Source organism: Lutjanus erythropterus, chromosome 4 (genome assembly GCF_056507025.1).
Source record: "Lutjanus erythropterus isolate fLutEry1 chromosome 4, fLutEry1.hap2, whole genome shotgun sequence".
Lineage (NCBI taxonomy): Eukaryota > Metazoa > Chordata > Actinopteri > Lutjaniformes > Lutjanidae > Lutjanus > Lutjanus erythropterus.
Genome location: NC_139320.1, coordinates 47,546,655 through 47,568,378, shown reverse-complemented (window position 1 = coordinate 47,568,378; position 21,724 = coordinate 47,546,655). Strand labels below are relative to the sequence as shown.

The window sequence follows — 21,724 nt, the reverse complement described above, 5'->3', positions numbered from 1 at the left end:
TGATTATGGGCTCAGGAACACTTTGGAAAACCGTCGCTGCATCTACAAATGCAGGTTAAGACTCCACAACGCCAGCAACATCCAGAAACGCTGCTGACTTCTCTGAGGCTGAGAACCTCAGTGGTGAGAATGAGTCGCATGCTAACTTTAACTTTCCCCACCCAGATTTATCCTGCTGATCGGGGGGACCTTCCAGACCATGACCCGTTTTTCTCATGCTTTTTTTCTTTTTTTCTTTGAGTATCAAGGAGGATCATTTGACTTTGAACGTATTTTTCCGCATCCATTAACTGTCTGGGTAATTAAATACAAAGTCAGGTTTGCCTCAAGAAATAAAACATCAATCATAGCTGTCTCCTTCAAAACCTTGTCACATTTTCTTTCAAACACACAGACACACAATAGGAAGACGAGCCGGTTCGTCTACATTTCAGCTACTTGCGTTTGTTCGTAGGAATCGCCTCATTGTTTTTCATAAGTTACACCCACATGACCTTTTCACAAGGCCCTTTATCTTTGTTATTTTTTCAGATTGCCCTTTGCTGCTTCTGGGGTTAAACATCTTGAGACATGCAGACATCTTTGTCACACTTTGATAACCAGTGATTAGGCCACAGTCTTCCCACTGCTGCATCAAGTGTCTGTACAGAAGGGTTGAAATGGTGTGAATGTGTTCGCCCTACTAATAACCACTGTGACTTTTTATCTTTTACACCTTACACAGACGAAACAGCCGTCACGCCTCACAATCATAGATCTAAAAGATTAGTTTTTCTGTAGATAGTTGCTTGTGGTCGCTTAACTTATCTATCCCCTTCTAAACACATGGAAACTCCCCCTGTGCATGCAGGCCCCTACTCTGTGAAGTTAATTTTTAATCTGTTTTTCAGGGTGACATATACCACTATATATACTGTGAGTTTGTCTGTTACCGTCTCTTAGACAGCACAGAGGTGTCACTAATAACTTTTTCCCCTTTGATGCCCATAACACCTTGTGAATCATGGCTGGATTTCTTACATGGCTGTGGAAGTGCAGGAATTACATTGTGATCGTCCTGACGCCTCTTTTACTCCTGCCGCTGCCACTGATCATCCCGACCCCGGTAAGAAAATAAACATGTGTGTCTGCAGACCTATTTTAGACTTGACGCCTTATGAAGAGGGACTGCAAGATGTATATGAGTCCAAAGCTATACAATATGCCATCAATGATACTTTAAATGTTGCTGAATATGTCTTAATGTATATCTCTTCAAGTATACACTTATGGTGTTGTGTTGCCTTGTTATTTGAGAAGCCTTCTTTTTTGCACAGGTCTTCATCAATGCTAACTTAAGTCTTCATCTAGACATCATCTTATTCCACTAATTCTGAGCCTTGCTGGAATTGGAGTAAACAAATAAATAAATAACTTAAAAATGAATAAATTAATAAATTAAATGGACAAAAAGCAGTCGTGGAAAATCAGTAGGGGACTACGTTAAAAGGTAAATAAATTTAGAAGCAAATTAAAATGGAAATGTCATTTCATGTGCTATAATTTTTTAACTTGTACACGATTTGTGGTGCAATTAATGACATTAATTTATTTATTTAGTCATTTATATTTTTTTTGATTTGTTCCTTCACACACAAGCTCATCTCAGCAGGTAAAGAAATGAGAGCTGAAACATTTCTTGACAAGGTCTTGCACATGGCGTCCGGAGGTCACGATCAGTTCACATTAAATGTTAAGGGGTTTGTCTGATAGACCTCCTTTTACCAAAATATACACTCACAGGTCAGACATCAAAGAACAGACCTGCAGGTAGGGCTTCTCAGGTGTTTCATCATATCTGATCTTTGACTGTTGGCTTTTGTTCTGATATCAAAAATTGTTATGAATACCACAGATGCAACAAAACACCACAAACACAAGTTCCACTGCCAACATGACCAGCAAAGTCTCTCAGTACTGTATCAAACAAACAACAAGGTTCAAACTAGGAAAACCACAGGTAAGGAGGACTGAGTGAAGAAGCTTTGCTCAACCTTCAACTCCATTCCATTATCCATTATCTTCCGCTTATCCGGGGCCGGGTCGCGGGGGCAGCAGTCTGAGCAGGGACACCCAGACTTCCCTCTCCCTGGACACTTCTTCCAGGTGTTCCGGAGGGACCCCAAGGCGTTCCCAGGCCAGCCGAGCGACGTAGTCACTCCAGCGTGTCCTGGGTCTTCCCCGGGGCCTCCTCCCAGTGGGGCATGCCCGGAACACCTCCCTAGGCAGGCGCCCAGGAGGCATCCGATATAGATGTCCAAGCCACCTCAGCTGACTCCTCTCGACGTGGAGGAGCAGCGGCTCTACTCCGAGCTCCTCCCGGGTGACAGAGCTCCTCACCCTATCTCTAAGGGAGCGCCCCGCCACCCTGCGGAGGAAACTCATTTCAGCCGCTTGTATCCGAGATCTTGTTCTTTCGGTCATGACCCAGAGTTCATGACCATAGGTGAGGGTAGGAACGTAGATTGACCGGAAAATCGAGAGCTTCGCCTTTCGGCTCAGCTCCTTCTTCCCCACGACAGACCGGCGCAACGACCGCATTACTGCTGCCGCCGCACCAATCCGTCTGTCGATCTCGCGTTCCATCCTCCCCTCACTCGTAAACAAAACCCCAAGATACTTAAACTCCTCCACTTGGGGCAGGGACTCTTCTCCGACCCGGAGGGAACAAGCCATCTTTTTCCTTCAACTCTTGAACTTATATTAAAGGCACATTGCAGGATTTTTCTCTCTGAGTCTCTGGCTCTGTCTGCATTTTCTTATTTTCTCATATTTTGCCATGTTCAGATGTTCCTGGGCTTCAGCCTGTTGACCAACAGTTACACTGCATCCTCCGTCTCTTTCCTCTCCTGACTGCGTGTGAGAGCTGCATGAGTGTTACACACACACACACATACACATACACACACACACACACACACACGCACAGGCGCGCGCGAGCAGAGCAGACTGATGCTTATGCTGTGTTCACACAAAATCAGGATTGTGTGGATTGTGCTTTTTGAACATAGCCGCCGTTGAACAATCAAAATAACATTTTATTTCTGTGATTCAGTGCTTTATTTTCACTAACACCGGTTTTTCACTTCATTCTCTCTCATTTGGTGCGTCCACAAACAATCCCGCCTGTTCTACCTTTTATTTTAATTGCAAAGGTTCAGTTCTTCAGAGATTCTCTCCTCTGCTTGAGGACCATCAGATATGGAGAAAACCCCACACTGCTTTAAAGTTACAATAACAAAACTGAATGAGCCTTTTCATCAGTAACTTGACTGGTGAAAATTTGTGTTGAAGTACGATCACAAGGGATGATAAGTATTAGTTAATGACGGTGATGATTAATCAGTCATTTAGAATTGATCGATCTGCTATCAAATAAAGATCTGTAATATAGCAGGTTATTTTTATGAGCACGCTCCACATGTTACCTGCAATTCAATGGTAAGTTTTTAATATGAAGACTTAGGTGTCTTCATATGTTTCATAGTCTATGTGATGCTGTCAGAAAATGTTCAGTATTTTGCTGTAGAAATAAAGCTTTGATCTTTCAGTTTTTGAAAGAAGAATTAATTGATTAGTTGATCGATAAGGTTACCAATGACTGATTAAGGAGAGCGCTTTACAACTCTAAAGACCACATACTAAAAAATTACATAAGACATGCATTTGGCTGCTCCTACTACTGTTACAACAACAATGTGATTACCAGGAGTAAGCAGTGCAAAGTTTAAAGAGCCCTGACCACAGATGTAATAAAACTGTGTCGTAAGAAATGATTATATTGATACACAAGGGAAGGAGGTCAGAGAGATTGTCTTTGTGGTAGAGGATGATACTGGAGAGAGGTGTTATTTGAATGGGGATATGATGAGAATTAAGACTGATGTTACCATGGTAACAATCGGTGCCACCAACTGATTGGTTGCATCCAACGGCAAAAAAAAACAGGAAAACGTATCTTTGATGCTCCTCTCAGCGGTGGGATTAAAACTGTTTACTGTTGCTGCAATTTTTTTTCAATATCAGATTTTTGCATTGTTATAAATTTAGCTAAACTTTCAAAGTAAAATATCAATGTAACTGTTGAATTACACCAAAAGACACATATTTTCTGTTGGGGTGAACAGAGCTGAGTGGTTAGATGCAGTCACTCAGTTTGCCATTTTTTATTTTGAAAAAGGTCTTAGTTTACCCAGAATTCATTGTGCCATAGTCCCACTTAAGATAGTCAGCAGCTAAAAGTCTGACTGTCTGTTACATCTAAGCTGTAAACAAAATCTATCTTTATGAAACCAGCTCAATATCTCACTCGTACCGCCTGACTGATATCTACATACATTAATTCTTTCAGCAGTATCCTACTCCCACTCGTTCACCACAAAGAAAATTACAGAACCAATTACAAGACTATACAATAGAGCTCACGGCAGATTTCCCCCTTTGACTCATCGCTTCACTGCACATTCACATTGTAATGCCCTGGCTTTTCAGAACTGTATAATTAAATAATCAAGCCATTAAATTTTATTATCAGATCTAAAACAGTAACACGTCTCCAACGCTTTAATCCCGAGACACAGCACAGTCACAGATCAGCCTCCCTTCACCTTTTTATCCCAGCACCAGTTTATAAAAACAGCGATGGTCAGAGATCATTTTTTCAGACGTACACCAAACCCTGGACAGAGATTCCATTTCAAACACTATCCGATGAAAGGACACACTTGCAACCGCCGATATAACCATAATATCTGCCCACATAACTTAAGTCGTCTCCTTGCTGTCCTTGATGTCCATGTTGCTGTTTGTCTTCTTGTCTTTGTCTCTGTTTTGACTGTCTCTGTTTTGTGATGTGATTTTGTCTTTTATGTGCTGCAGAACGGGAACCTGTTGTAGACCAGCTTTAACTGAATGTAGCCCGTTTAATTGTAACTGATTTTATCATCTGTAATGTTACTTTTAATCTTTTCCTGCATAACAAATGAAATGAAATGAAAGAGCCAATTCTAATGTCCATGACTGTGGACTGACTGAAGAGTCAGGAGGGAGAAGAGCAGAGGATCATTAGGAATCTCATTAATCAGTGACTTTAAATCAATTTTACTTTATTTACTTAGAAAATGATTAGACTTTTTTGTATTTTTTGAATCAAATCAAATCTTTTCTGCCCTGTCCTGTGCTTGTTTTTTTTTTGTTTTTTTTCAAAATTAATTTCTTAAATCCACAGAGTATATTTGAGAAAGAGAGCTAGAGTTCCAGTGGTACTGCAGCCAAAGTTTGTGAACCCATTACAGCAAAATGAGAGACGTAACCTCTGATAATCAAAAAGGATCAAAGACATCAGTCCGGAAGTACATTCATTTTACCGCTTTACATTGTCTTCTTAGCTGCCCGCACCATGTCCAGGAGAGGCCTCTGTCACTGACCCTTTGTACCATGTAATCATGATATAATAAAATGAAAAGTGGGATCATGTTCGGGGCTCAATCAGTCCCATTAAATCAAAGACCACAATCTGTGTTCCCTTTCAGCTCATCACAATTCATGTCAGCTTTAACGGAGATGAGCATTTGATGGTTCTTTGTTCACTTTTTGTACAGTGTTATACTGTATATGTGAATATAGAAATCCATCCATCCACAACCGCTTATCCTTGATGCCTTGACGGCTGGAGTCTGTCCCAGCTGACATTGGGTGAGAGGCGGGGTTCACCCTGGACAAGTCGCCAGTCCATCGCAGGGCTGACACATAGAGACAGACACGCTCATATTCACACCTACGGGCAATTTAGAGTTATCAGTTAACCTATTATACTGCATGTGTTGTCATGAAGCTGGAGTACTTGAAGAGAACCCACACAGACATGAGGAGAACATGCAAACTCCACACAGAAAGACCCTGTCCCCGGACCCCCAGCCAGCTGGGGGACTCAAACTCAGGACCTTCTTGCTGTGAGGTGACAGTGTTAACCACTGTACCACCGTTCCACCCAAAATATAGAAATATATAGAGAATAGAAAACAATAACAAATACTAATACATTTCCTTTGTATAGCACCCAACTTAACCCTCTATGGTTCTGTGTTGCCTCTACATAACGTGCAGATTTCGTCCCTTTGTCCCTACACTCAGACAGTACATCCTCAATTATGGTGCACAACTTTAAAAAAGAGGCAGGTCCCTAAAGAAACTAATTACAGAGAATTAATTTGTTAGGTTGTGTTGAGTGTCTTTTTTGCAGCCTTCCTCACATGGTTCACTTCCATCGTCTCTCACCACAAAAAAATGGGCTGAAAATGTCTTTTTCAATTTGTCATCATACAATCTGGAAAAACAAATGGATTCACATTAACAGATGAGTAAAGTCTAATATTTAATTGTTCAAAGTAGTTAATTTGATCATGAAGTCAAAGAAAAAAATCTGACTCACTGTCTTGTTTTGTGGAGGGTTCTGATAGTTTAATTTGATGTATTGTTAATGTAAAGTTTGCTGAAATAATCTTGCACTCTTTAAAACATTGATTCCTACAGGCTGTTCCTCAATGGTACGATGTTATCTGAGAGTAACATCCAGACAAACAAAGTAATGAAAATATTTCATTTCGAATCCTTTTCTATTTCAAATGGCATAGATTTTAACCTGGTGATGCAATTGAACATTTTCCATGAGTATTACAATAATTTATATAAAGAATTTTAAACAATAACTCTCTTTTTTCATTCCTTGTCATTATGGTGTTGCTTTAAGGTGGCACACTCAAATATAATGCGTACCATGAAAGGCTGACAGAGTTTATGAACATAAATATGCAACACAAAGCAAAAGTAAATTAAATACGGATAGGCATCATAAAACATGACGGCTTTTCTTTATCCTTTGACTTCTATCGGCATATAGTTCAGTGTTTGCCCCGAATTACAAGCAATTAGTGGCTCATTATACAAGATTAGTCATAATTAGACTGGAAGTATTTCAAAACATCTTATGAATTCCACAATGCCACACAGACAAAGGCAGGAGTTCACCTTTTCTTATTTCCCAAGAAATGTGTTATGTAAGTTTTAATAACTGGGTGCAGATGTTTCAACTGCAACATTCCAGCAGTGAGCACACATGCGTTAATTTCACGACTGTAGTCTTCTCTAGTTACAGAAACATTTACTCAAATGAATTACTGCAGTTGGCAGAGAATCATAAACAAGGATAACTGAACTGTAGCAGCTGAGCCAAGAAAAAGATGTTTCTGGTGTGTTGTCGCTCCCTTACAGGTGTTGACAGGGGTTCCTCTCTTTCTTAAGAAGCCATCACTCATAGTGTTACAGTAATGTAACTAACCAAAGTATTGTAACTTGTGTTAGGCTTGTTAGGGGTCCTGGGCTGAGGTTTTTACCCACCTACCATCCTCATCACCACCTACAGTTTCACTACACTTTAGCAGTTGCAAAACTTTCAAACTTTCAAAAAACTGTCAAAAGTCAAAATAACGGCAAATTTTCCAGCATTTTTCCCACTATAATATAATATTTATACAGCACATTTAAAAACTAAATTTACAAAGTGTTTTGACAGACAGAGCAAAAGAGCAGGATACCCCAGAGGCAAACACAACAGAAGGCCAACGCAATAGGGGCAAATAGGAGCAAGAAAAAACTTGGCAAAGCAAAAGACGCAGTAAAATAAGACAAAACAGTAAAAGAGATAAGAACAGCAAAACAAGAAAAACATATCAATAAGAATAAATGAAAATAGAGGGAGGAGATTACAGAGACATTAATAAAAAAATATAAAAGAAACGATAAAAAAGACGACGACATCACATAAAAGTCTATAAAAATGTTTTTTAAGTAGTGATTTAAAAGTGATTTATCTTCTCGTGCAGGTTGTTCCAAAGTCGCGGGGCCCTGATGGAGAAAGCGCGGTTACCTTTAGAGTTAAACCTCGACTTGGGAACAGTCAGGAGAGCCCCGCCCGAGGATCTAAGTACTAGTACTAGGATCGCACCAGCTCATAAGGGGTTAATATATCGGCTATGTAGCTAGGGGCCAGACCCAGACGGGCTTTAAAACAGATCAGTAAAATCTTAAAATCAATTCTAAAACGCACAGGGAGTTCAGTGGAGGGAAGCCAGGATTGGGGTGATGAACCCTAGAGAAGCCTAGCAGCTGCGTTTTGAAGCAGTCGGAGGCGGGATTTTTTTTTATTAATGCCAGAGAGGAGAGAAAAGTCAAGAGAATATGAATGTGTAGACGAGTGTTTCCAGGTCAGAGTGTGGGAGGATCGCTTTGATTCTAGAAACGGCGCGCAGATGGAGAAAACAGGACTGGACAACTTTTTTTGATGCATGTTTGGAAGCTGAGGTCTGAGTCGTATATTACTCCTAGATTTCTGGAAGAGGAAGTGACATTTGTGGACAGGGGACCAAAGCTATTTCCAGTGGGATTAATGTAATTTGGTGGACTGCATCTTATATCATTGAGGCAGTCTAAGACAACAGCTAGGCCTCTTGGGTCATCCGCTGTCAGGGGCAGGTATGTCCGTGGACTGGAGGACCCTCATGATTTTCCTGAGAGATTCCGGTTTATCGCAACTCTCCTGCTTTTCTCCCGACTGATAAAAATCCTCACACCGTTTTTTTCCATTTCCCGATGACTCCCTGTTTTTGGCATCGGACAACGTGTTTAAACCCTACAGCTCTGAATGTCTGCTGTGTCCATCCACACAACACAGCCACACCAAACCAGACTAAGAAGAATTCGAGAGGTTGTTGAGGAAAGTTTTAAAGGAAAGGAGTGAACATTTTGTAAAATCTGCCTTGTCAGTTTTCTTTTGAGGGGCAGGGTAAAAAACAAATAAATGAAAGAAAACTAATGAATACTAGTTTACATAGTTTCACACGTATTGTAATTATACGAATCCATTCCATGTATTTTGCTACTCCTGAAGCCAGGTGTCATACATGTTAAGCAACACAGTTCTTGTCTGTCATTACAGGAGGCAAAATGTGGCTTTGTAATAATCCTCATGGCGCTGTACTGGTGCACAGAGTGTATCCCTCTGGCTGTGACCGCCCTGCTGCCCGTCATTCTCTACCCCATGATGGGCATCATGGAATCCGGCGAGGTATTTCCCAATTTATTCTGTATGCGCACATTTTATGGGAATTAGTTTGACAAGGAAGTGTAACTTTTCTACATGGACTTATTTGGATTTTCTTACTGGTCCAGGTGTGTATCCAGTACCTGAAAGACTCCAACATGCTGTTTATTGGTGGGCTGCTGGTGGCCATCGCTGTCGAGCACTGGAACCTGCACAGGAGGATCGCCCTTCAAGTTCTGCTTATTGTTGGGGTGAAGCCATCTCTGTAAGACACTTCATCCTCACACATTCATATAACTAAATATAAATTCAGCTACAATATTAAGTATGTAGAAACCCCTCAGCCCTCACAGATCTCATCAGAGGTGGCCAAAGTCCACACATTATGTACTCAAGTAGAAGTACAGATACTTGAGTAAAACGAGGAAGTAGTAGTACTGATTCAATTTCTTTACTCAGGTAAAAGTGAAAAAGTACAGGCTCTGAGATGTACTCAAAGTGATGTCATTTTGTCTTGTTACGCCTTTTATGTTGTTTTCATCTTGTCACATCATTTTAGTCTTGTTACATCTTGTATATTATTCTCTTATTATGGCTTTAATGTTGTTTCTGTCTTGTTAAATCATGTTTGTCTTGTTATGTGTTGTTATTGTATTGTTTTTTATCTTATGTCACTTACATTTTTTCTCCTTTTATTTATCATCACTTCCTTTTTGTCCTGTTAAATAATTTTTGTCTTCTTACATCTTTTATTTAATTTTCATCTTGTTAAATATCCTTACGTCATTTTATGTCGTTACACCTTTTAAACCATATGTGTCTTGTTACGTCATTTACTCTGTTTTCTTGTTTTTTCATCTTTCATGTTGTTTTCATTTTGTTCTGCCTTTTTTATGTTCTTTTGTCTTGCATTGAAACTAAAGTAATGAGCCTATTTTTAAAATGTAAGGAGTGGAAAGTACAGAATGTAGAGTAAAGTAAGTAATTAGTCATTAAAGGGACAGTTCACCCAAAAATAAATAAAGAAAAAACATATTTTTTCCCCTGGCCTGTAGCGCTGTTTATCCATCTAGATTTTTTGGTCTGAGTTGCAGAGTTTTGCAGATATCGACCATAGAGATGTCTGCCTTCCCTCCAGTATAACGGGATAAAATGGCACTCAGCTTGTGGTGCTCCAAGTGCCAAAAAAATATATATTTGAAAATTCCTGCAGTAGAATCAGTCGGAACTACTTTCTTTTATACAAGACAGAAAGTAGTTCCCACATGAAACTGCTCACAACAACAGTGTGTGTTATCTCGAGTAACAGGGTTATGAGCACTATAGGCTGAACTGTACCTTTAAAAAATAGTGTTGGGTTGGTTAGGGTTAGGCTACAGGCCAGTTAAAAATGTTAGTAACTCTTAAATATGATTAATTAGTTGTAGCCGAAACTGGATCTTGCCAAATATTGAGGCTACATCAGTGCGTGAAAACTTGTTTATAATTGTTTACTCATGATTCATAAAGTGTTTACAACCTAATTTAATTTATAACCTAATTATAAGCCATTTATAAATCTAAATTTATAGGAATAGTCTTATTGTAAAATGGTTCTGCCTTCCCAGTTGGAGGCCTGCCATGTCAACATATTAACGCTTCATCAACCTTCCATCTAACTGTTCATCCTGCGTCCTCTCTAGCCTGATGATCGGCTTCATGAGCACCACAGCCTTCCTGTCCATGTGGATCAGTAACACGGCCTCCACGGCCATGATGCTGCCCATCGCCAACGCCGTGCTGCAGCAGCTGTGCGACACAGAGGCCAGAGCTGATGAGAGGGATCATGGCCTGGCCGCCGCAAAGGGTGGTGAGGAAAACCAGGCCTTCGAGATGGGTGACGCCAAAGAGAGCGACGACAGCAGCATCAACATGGGTGTGTGTAACAACTTTTTGGTTGTTGTTACTGTTGTTTATTGCTGTTGTTTTACTGTTTTGTTGTTTACTTGTTGGTGTTTTGCAGATGCAGATAAACCAGGTGATGGCAAACAAATGAAGGAAAACATTTCAGGTAGTTTATCTGTTTTTTTAAGCTTTGTCTTTAAACTAACAGTCTGGCGTAGAAAATAATAATAAAGGGTCAAACAGAACCCAGAAGTAGAGGAACAAAAGTGCCACAGTCCAGGCCAAATGTGTTCTTGCTGTGGTTTGTCTAAGGGTTAAATAACAAATCTTGATCACATGAAATGTGAAATGTGATGACAAATAAAAGCTGTAAATACAATTTTAATCAGTCACATAATTGACAAGCAGTGTGGTTAAGTCACCCAAGATTTCAGCAAAAATGATCTGCTGCTTTGATGAAGATATGTGATGAACTACACTTTCAAAGAAGTCTTAAAATCTAATACCAACTTTCATAGAGTTAAAATATTACAGAAACTGATAATACATGGAAGACATATATATATATATATATATATATATATATATATATATATATATATATATGTGTGTGTGTGTGTGTGTGTGTGTATTTGAAAAACTCAACAGCAATCTCTCTTTCTAGAAATCATGAGGTGTGCAGTTTCACATAGGAACTACTTTCTTTCTACCACGAAAAAAGTAGTTCCTACATGAAATTGCTCACAACAAGGTCTGTGGATTATCTTGAGTACCTGGGTCATGGTTTCTGGAAAGAGATATTGTGGTTGAGTTTGTTAAATGTATTATTTTTTTTATGCTTTGAGCCCCACAAGCCGAGTGCCGTCAGACATCTCTACAAGTAATATCTCCAGAACACTGAAAATCACATCAAAACTTTCTAGATAGACAAATAGCACTACAGGTAAGAGGAAAAACATGTAATTTTGATATTTTAACTATTTTTTATTCCAATGTTGAAGGTGTCAGCTCTGTCCCTCTGGAGGTTTGTGACAGGAGTCTGGACGCCGAGCAGCGCAGACTGAAGAGGGAGCTGAAATATGCCAAGCTGACGAAAGGCATGAGCCTGAGTGTTTGTTACGCTGCCAGCATCGGTGGAACGGCAACTCTCACTGGAACCACACCTAATGTTATCTTGAAAGGCCAGATTGATGAGTACGCAAATATGCAAATCAACACACATGACACACATCACACACAAGGCAAGATTCCAAGCTGCAGATTCACCTGAGGAGAATTCATTCTGTGGAAACCACACCAGCCAGTTATATAATCCTCTTCACGCTCAGTCTGGTGGGCCAAATTGACTTCTTTCCACTAAAAGTCTATTTTAAAGGTACTATACTTTTCAGAAAAATCATTGAAAAAAATGTCTCTGGTGGACTGTAGTCCACGTCCTGTTGCAGGCATGCATGCTTGCACTTTGTAGTGTCTAGACTGGGACCTCTATTCCCCTAGACCTAACCAAGTTTTTCTCTGTATCTAAACCTAAGCAGAGCTTCACCACAGTGTTGTCACATTATAAAATGTTAGTTTTCACAACTTGCACAGTGAAGAAACAATATGTACAAATCTTAAAAGAGTTTTGGAAATCCATGGTTCCCATCTAGACACAACCTTTGTACTCCACAGGCATGAGCGAGCATCCTGGGCATCGGCCCAAACAGTGACATAACACACACTAGATTGAAGGTGATTGATTGACATCATGTTGACAAATGAATTAAGAAAAGTGAATTTTGTATTGTGGTAGATGCCAGTGGTTTGTTTACATTAGCAGACTGTATTTCTAAGCTAATGCTAGCTAGTGTTGCACGCTGTTGGTGCTGGAAAAAAAAAACCCCTGAGCTCCTAACAAAGAAATCAGTCCACAGGCTGTTGTAGGCAACTGATAATAGTTTATGATAGTTGGGAAAGGTCTAATTTTTTTTTATAGGACCAGTGTGTAAGCTGTAGAGCGGTTTAGCAGTTAGCTTGATGATTGCAACCGATGGGATTTTCCATACGCATTATGGATCGCATCAAGTCAAAACACGCTGCCTCGATTTGCATTTCCATTAAAACTTTTGACGCACCACACTTTGCTGACTGGCGCCTGGGATCTGGGCCAAAGACAGTCAGACCCGCCTCTGAGCGGGACGTCTCCTTCACTGCCACCAATCACCCTCGTCCCCCTCAAACAAGCACATTTTTAAAAGTCTGGGAGTCATAAAAACTCAACATTTCATGGTTTTGCTGCTTCATAATAAAAGCATTTGAATAATTTTTAGCGCGAAGAATATATAGGAAGAATACAAGTGTTTATCTACTGTTCTACAGCCACTCAACTCACGCTAAAAAAGCTCGCATAGAAGAGGACCTGTGCCTCTGTAGATATAAAAAGTTCATTCTAAGGTAACAAAATGATTCTAATTTTCACGTGATTATGAAAATATACTTATGAACGGGGGCTTTCAAAACTTTTTTGACTGGGGTGGCACAAGTTGGGCACTGACTTATGCAGGGGTGGCATGAAGTATGTGTGCATGCACGCATGTACATGCATATGCACATATGAGCATGGAGACATGTTGGATAAATTTCTACTCTAATTACTAACATTAAATTATTTTTTATCATTTTTTATTAAATTAAAAGATAAAGAGTCTAGCCAATCACAACACAACACATAGAGAGACAACACTCAAAGATAATGTAAAGCTACTTCACTTTAAGATCTCAAAAATAAATTATATCTCTATTCTACCTCTATCCTCAGTATTCCATCATGGAAAATATATATAATATGGATTTTTAAAAATGATTTTATATTTATTCACTCATTTTCTGTAAATACTATTTCATGTATTGTTTTGGTTGGGGTTGGGGGTGGGGTCAGGGTTGGGGTGGCTAATCAGATTTGTGCCAGTGCCCCCCCATGCCACCGCTCTAGAAATGCCCCTGCTTATGTATAATATATTCCATTTATGCCATACTCCACCCATTCACACCTGTACCTCTTACACACATGTCATAACCTGTTCACACAATGGTAATAAAAAGTGATTAATACATGTAAACTGCCTCAGATAGTACCTTTAACAACAGGAGGGTATTGCTTTGGGCAGCATTCCAAATAGTTTGAATAAAATTGCATTGTAGGTGTTTGGTAACAGTATACACGCCTTGCAGAGAAAGTCCAGATTAACAGGATTAAACAAGTCTCTAGTTTCATCAGTAATGATGTGCAGATCAGTGTTGGCACGTTCAAACTGCTGAGTGCCCTTCATTTTAAAGCCTTGCCAAGCAGATTGAGCAACACAGGAGGACGACCAAAACAAGAATAATAACAAAAACAAAATAAATCTTGCTGGCACTTGTAGATTTGCTAATCAAATCACACGAGTTTCTAGCCATGTGCTTGGATTCTAATGTTTCTTTTCTCATCATCCACAGACTCTTTCCGGATAATGGTGGCATAATCAACTTTGCCAGCTGGTTTGGTTTCTCGTTCCCCAATATGGTGCTAATGCTGGCTCTGTCTTGGTTGTGGCTGCAGTTTATGTTTTTGGGTTTCAAGTATGTTTAATTCTCTGTTCTGATATTCTATTGTTAACTACCAAAGCATCCACATCATAAAAACAGTGATATTGTCTTTCACATTGTGTTATTCCAGCTTGAGAAAGTCCTTCGGATGTGGCACAAAGGGAGATGGCGACAGGGAGGCATACCAGGTAATCAAAGACGAGTACAAAAAGTTGGGCAGGATGAGCTTCGCTGAGGCCTGTGTGCTGGTTATCTTCACGTTGCTGGTTCTTCTGTGGTTCACCAGGGAGCCTGGGTTCATACCCGGCTGGGCCACTGTGCTCTTCAACAAAGACAAACCGTGAGTACAAAAAAGTGAAGGGAATGGCCCGGTCTAAAAAGAGAAAACAAAGAAGGGTTTGTTATTGAGTGCGTATCAAACACTAAAGTTTGGTCTCCATGGTGCTGAGTGTTGGCCAGTCTATAACTGTTTAAATTGATAACCTGGCCCTGTAATGCGCTGTCCAGCGTAGGGTTTTTCCAAGAAGTTAAAGGGATAGTTTGGATTATTTTAAGTGTGATTGTATGAGGAACTTATCAATAGTCAATGCACCAGCACAGAAGCTACGCAATGTACTGCTGTTGCGAGGGTCAGCAACAAAATGTATTTCATTTTGACCACTTAAAAAGAACCATCTAAGTTGAAGTTTATGCTATGTTTAGAATATTTTCACTGCTTTACCTTGCTGTCAGACAGTCTCTTCTGACAGGAAATCGCTGCTATATGCGACAAATATAACTCTCTCCAAAGCAACCAAATTCCATTGGCAAAATCAGTAATTTTATTTTGTAAAACACAGGAGTTGCTGGTCTTCTGTTGCCTCAACTAGTTAGTTCATTTGTGTTATTGTGTGATTTAGGGGAATCTAATCTAGCCTTTTAATACATCATAGTCACAAAAACGGAAACAAACAAACTGATTGAGGCAGCAGTAGATGAGCAACTCCCGTATTCTGTGAGGTAAAATTACTGTTTTCGTGAATGGAATTTGGTTGAGCAAGAAAGAGCAATATTTTGCTTATACAACGGTGATTGTCTATTGCTAAAGTGGTAAAATTATTAATATAGCACACACTTAAAATGATATTAATTTTTCTTAGATGGACCATTTTTAAATGTCAAAAATATATTTTGTTGGTGACGCCGTCTACTTCACTTAGCTTCCATCTTACTGCTCCTCTGTGCTTCTGCCAGCCTCCATCTACACTGACTATAGATAAGTACCTCACTCTACTTCTAATAATTGGAACTATCCCTTTAATACAGGTGCTGCATCAGAAATAAAGATATTTTCAATATCTTTTTCCCATCAGGTACGTCACAGATGGCACTGTGGCCATATTAATGTCGGCACTCTTCTTCTGCATCCTGTCCAACTTGCCAAGATGCTGGGGGAAGTCCGATGACGGTATGTCAGCTGGTGTGTTTCTGATCATTTTGTGTGTTCAACAGTTGCATTAGTAGATGTTTTATTATAAAATCAGAATCAGAAATATTTTATTAATCCCTGTGGGGAAACTGGGCTACATTACAGTTGCTCCCATTCAAGAAAAGAAATGTATACATACAAGCATAGATAAATTATAAAAAATAGAAATACGAATATGTGCAAAACACCACAAAATATAACATCCATATGTAAAACAAAAAGTAGAAAAACAAGAAATATGTAGTAAAATAGGTATAGCAGTGTACATAAATAATAATGCTGAAAAATTAAATAAATGTATATAATAATTAGTCATGCAAGAATAATTAAAGATATATAAACAAAATGGCTGCGCAGCTTTTGAGGATCACAGTTTGAGATTAAGCAACAAATCATAAAATTGCGTGCAAAAAGCAAAAGTCAACATGTTTTTAGAGAAATAACACAAGAACTTGATCTCTTTTTTGCTCCATCTGTGCAAAACAACACAGTGGGAGGTCTTTATTCGGCAAGTTACGGCAGGTCTGTTACATGATGATAGTCGTGAGGTTTTATGATCACTTCTGTCCTCTCTATCTGCGTACAATTACAGACAAAGATACAGTCAATAACTTTTACTGCCCTTGACAACTCATCCCGCTGATTCAGTGCTTTCTACTCAACGTTATCCCCAATGCTTCCTGAGTTGTAGCCTGATAGCACCAAGGTCAAGCCTGCACAACCGTTCACGCTGTGCTGTTCTTTAGACAAATCACTTTTGCATCAATGAATATTTTTTTTCTCCCTCTGTAACTTAAGTTAAGCGTGTCCTGCTCCTGCCTATAAGCCACGAGGTCTTTGCGACTCCTGGAAAAGTGGAAAACAGTATTTTGTACACAGAGGAGTGACACAATGATTAACGCTCTTTTTGTTTTAAAGGTTAGACGGAAACTTTGAGGTCCATTTCTCACCTTGGGAAAAGGAAAAAATAGTTTAAAAGAATGAATCAAGTTACGGTTTGATAGCTAATCAGTTCATCACATTTCTTTTCATCTTTATGGAGTGTGTTTCTACTCACAAAATCTTATCTGTAGACAATAAAAGCTGCTATGTTTTTCTACAGTTAGGTTAGATATCAGTATTTATGACTGTCCTAATCAATAGCTGAAAATAATCAGCTCTAAAGGTTGGGATTTTGCTTTCTTCATCTCCTTTGTCCAATAGGGGCCCCTGCTGAAGCCCCCTCACCTCTGCTTAGCTGGGACATCGTCCATGAAAAGATGCCTTGGAACATCCTTTTGCTTCTGGGAGGAGGTTTTGCACTGGCTCACGGAAGTGAGGTAATGCTGCCGATCATCGAGCTCAAAGTCTTTTCTATAAATATTTGGATGTTGATGTGTGTTTTCTCACCCTGCATAAAGAAATCGGGGCTCTCTCTGTGGCTGGGAGAAAGTCTCATACCGCTGCAGAGCATCCCCCCATTCGCCATCTCCATCCTGCTGTGTCTGCTGGTGGCCATGTTCACCGAATGTTCCAGCAACACTGCCACCACCACTCTCTTCTTGCCAATACTGGCCTCTATGGTGAGACAGAACTTCATATATATAGATATAATTAAAAAAAAAAACAATCAAGGAGATACAACATGTTATTTAGTGAGTTTTAGAGGTGTTGGCAGGCTCGCCAGGCTTTATGCTAAGCTGAGATGATTGCACATACCTTAACACACTTGTAAGAGTTTTACAGTCAGTTCTTATTTCAGTCTGCAAGAAAGCAAATAACCCTATTTCCCAAAATGTGAAACTGTTTCTTCACACAATAACACAGACAAACTAACCAACTGAGGCAGAGATAGACCAACAGCTCTTATGTTCTGTGAGGTTAAATTACTGATTTTGTCAATGGAGTCTGGTGGCTTTGGAGAGAATGTGATATTTCCCATCAGAAAAGGCTGTCTGAGGGCAAGATAAAGCAGTTAAAATATAATTATATCTTACACTTAAAGCGATAGTTCGCCCAAAAATGAAAATTCACTCAATATCCACTCAGCCCTGTGCTGATGTGAGGATGGATGAAGATCTCCAGTTCACAAAACACTCCTGGAGCTTCAGCGGAAAACAGAACTGCAGCCAAATCCAGTACTATTGAAGTGAATGGTGACCCAAAAAGACGCCATTTACACCATGTTTTTAGCCTAAATGTCAACTGTAGCCTCTCAGACCTGATCCTCGTTCACACGCTTGAAGTGGGTACACAGGCTCTCATCCACGTAGTGCTACACAGGATATATGAGATCCCGCCATACCTTCACATCTGTGTTTACATGCTACCTGGAAGCGACTCAGACAACAGAGAGAGATCTGCTCAGAAATAGTGACTTGTCACGCGCACAGCTGACTTCGCAAACTTTCAGCAAAGAAGTAAAATGTCTGAGGACTTCGACATAGAAGAGGAACATCATTTCTTTGCTGCAGCCGCGCCACTTGGGCGAGAGCCTGTGTACCTGCTTCAGGCATGTGCACACGGATCAGGTCTGAGAGGCTACAGTTGACATTTAGGCTAAAAACATGGTGTAAATGGCGTCTTTTTGCAACGCTGTTTTCCACCAAAGCTTTGGGAGCGTTTCATGAACTGGAGATCTTCACCCATCCTCACATCAGCACAGGGGTGAGAAGATATTGAGTGAAATTTCATTTTTGGGTGAACTATCCAATAATGGACCACTTATGACAACTCTGTCTCTGTCTCTGACATCAGCCAGCTGCATTGCAATCAACAGCAGCCCCCATGATGGGGCCCTGACAGATTTAGACCTGCCTGTTCAGCATGTGTGTGTGTGAATATCTTTTTATTTATTTATTTTTTTTTAAATCCAGGCCACTGCCATCAAGATACACCCGCTGTATGTCATGCTCCCCTGCACCATCTCTGCCTCGCTGGCTTTCATGCTGCCTGTAGCCACTCCGCCGAACGCCATCGCCTTCTCCTACGGCAACCTTAAAGTCATGGACATGGTAAAACTTTCAGAAAAGATAGAGACCCTATCACATGCACACAGATTTTTGGATAAAGGCTCATATCCAGTTTTTAGATAAGCGGCTTATATTAATCCCTGTGTCTGATCATTATTATCTATCTACACACACACACAATATCCTGAATAACAATAATAAGAGAATATGACTGAGCTCAGGCAGCAAATGCAATGTGTACATGCCTCAGTATGTCAACAAATTAGAATTAATATTATTAGATTGGTATAAGATCCACTCTGACAAAACATGGAGGTCCAAATGTAATTATGTTTATCTTGGATTATTTTTCTGCTTGTTCCAGGCCAAAGCCGGATTCATTCTGAACTTTCTTGGCGTCATAACCATCAACATTGCCATCAACACATGGGGAGTGGCCATGTTCCAGCTAAACACCTTTCCCAGTTGGGCTAATGCCACCAGCACTCCTTAAATATGAACTGAAATGGAGAGAAACTGGGGGAGATGAAGAATATCTCCTTGTTTATCAGATTGTCATTGCTGTAGGACTGGGCTGTCAGGTGACTTAGTATATTTATTTAAAGCTCCCCTGAATGTTCCAACCAGTACGGCCTGATGCGCACCGATGCCTGTCCTTTAGTGCTGACACTGGTCTGTTTGTCTTATATCCTGTCTCACATTGTGATGTCTTCAGAAATCAGCTGGACACACTGACCAGGAACACCGGAGTTCAATTCATTTAGATCATCTCGTGGTCAGTCAACAGCAGATCAGAATTTCAATGGACAGTTTGGATTATCTGAAGTGAGGTTATACGAGTTACTAATCAATATTCAGTGTGTTACCTGCAGTAGATGGTGGTTGGCAGGTTGGTGAAGCAGACAGGAATCTAAGCAATCCACTGCTGTGGACAGGGACAGAAACAAAACATATTTTAGTCACTTAAAAAAGCTTAAACTTGAAAAAAATCAATATCGGTTTAAGTGTGCACCATATTTAGAATATCTTCACTGCTTCACCATGCCATCAGACAGCCTTTACCAACCAGAAACCATCGTTATATAAGCCAAACATCTCTCTCTCTCTCTCTCTCTCTCTCTCTCGCTCAAGCAGACTACAATCAGTGAATCAGTAATTTTACCCTGCAGAACACTGAAGTTACATGTCTACTGTTGCCATGATTGGTTAGATCGTTTCTGACATTGTGTGACTTTGGTGTTTTTAAAGGTTAGTTCCAATGCACCGAAAATTAGTAATTTTGCCAATGGAGTCTAGTTTAGCCAGAGAGAGCAATATTTGGCTAATACAACTGGGATTTCCTGTCAGAAAAGGCTGCCTGGTGCCAAGGTAAAGCAGTGAAAATATTATAAATATAGTGTACACTTAAACTGATAATGAATTTTTTGGATGTGCCTTTTTTAGGTGGCTAAAATACCCTGACCACAGCAGTACATTGTTTGGCTTACATGCTGGTACTCTGCCTCTCCAAATTAGAGGCGTGTCAACTGCCATCTACTGTAGGTAATACACTGACTATTGAGAAATACCTCATACAGCTCCACTTTAAAAAAATCTGAACCATCCCTTTAATGCTTTTAGTCAGAATCAGCAATATAATTTCTATAAAAAATACATTTTTTCAGTTATAAGACATGATATTTAAAAACTAGTGTTTTTAGTATACTGTGGCAAAACTTTGATACTGTGAGTTCTTATTGCACCTGTTATAAACAGTGTTACACTGTCCTAATGTAATAAACTTAAGTTTAAACAACTTAAAAAAAAAAAACACCAATCGTTTGTTTTTTCAGTCTTCATACTAATGTGTCATCTTATCGTCTTATTGCTGTTTTGGGCAGATACATGAAGTCAACATGTTGGATGGTTGCATGGTTCTGAGAGTGGAGAGACTCTAAAGTCAGGCGTTACCAGTGATGCTAATCGAGGCTCCGCTCAGGTCAAACATTGTCAGGATGCTGCTGTTGTGCTTGTTGGCTCACTGGAAAGACTTTGCTACACTAAACTGAAGGGATATGGATTTAATTAGCTCCATAGTATCGTTAGTAAGACTTATGTTTACCCTACTATTTTGTATTAATATGGCTGCTGTGAAAAAGATCTATAATCATTCTTGCTTTTTCAGTTTGTTAGCAAATTATACACACTGTACTGCATGCAGTTTTGAAAATACTGAAGTTATTCAAATTAATTTGTAAGGCTGCAGCCGACTCAGAATTTTGTCAGTTAAAAAATGGGGGAAAAATGTCAATCGGTGTTTCTAAAAGCCCATGATGACGTCCTCAGATGTCTTGTTTTGTCCAGAACCCAAAGATATTCAGTTTACTGTCATGGAGAAGCTGGAATCTGACAACTTTGACTTTTTACTTTTTAAAAAATTCTCAAGCCGATTATCAAAATAGTTGCAGATTAATTTCAATAAATCATTAATAATTGATTAATTGTTGCAGTCTTTATTAAAAAAACAAAAACCATGACACCACAGAGCATTGTTTAGAGCGGGCTGCTGCCACTCTAGCCTCCATTTCTACACCCCTCTCCTCCTCCATCACAGTTAGTTTCGTGGTTTGTGGTGGTTTTCAGACTCTGTTTTTAAGGTCACAGGCTGTCATGCTGCTGCAGGACTCTGTGTGCAATGGCACAACTAAAAAACAAGAATCGAAACTTGTTACCAACCACTAG

The 21,724-nt window shown here is 39.7% G+C and overlaps 1 protein-coding gene across 1 annotated transcript; it reads left to right on the top strand.

Moving 5' to 3' along the window:
* Positions 1-952: 952 nt before the first annotated feature.
* Positions 953-20,471, top strand: LOC146329235 (solute carrier family 13 member 2-like). The gene is made up of 12 exons (XM_084716646.1): positions 953-1,105; positions 9,032-9,160; positions 9,265-9,401; positions 10,819-11,051; positions 12,022-12,214; positions 14,495-14,617; positions 14,715-14,924; positions 15,937-16,031; positions 17,256-17,371; positions 17,453-17,614; positions 18,908-19,045; positions 19,368-20,471. Exons 1-12 carry the CDS (start codon positions 1,004-1,006, stop codon positions 19,494-19,496), a joined length of 1,767 nt encoding a protein of 588 aa, XP_084572772.1. The 5' UTR covers positions 953-1,003; the 3' UTR covers positions 19,497-20,471.
* Positions 20,472-21,724: the final 1,253 nt, after the last annotated feature.

Coding starts and splice junctions, on each gene's coding strand:
- LOC146329235 (XM_084716646.1), top strand. CDS start 1,004: ATGGCTGGATTTCTTACATGGCTGTGGAAGTGCAGGAATTACATTGTG. Junction 1,106..9,031: donor CACTGATCATCCCGACCCCG/GTAAGAAAATAA, acceptor CTGTCATTACAG/GAGGCAAAATGTGGCTTTGT. Junction 17,615..18,907: donor TGCCAATACTGGCCTCTATG/GTGAGACAGAAC, acceptor TTTTAAATCCAG/GCCACTGCCATCAAGATACA.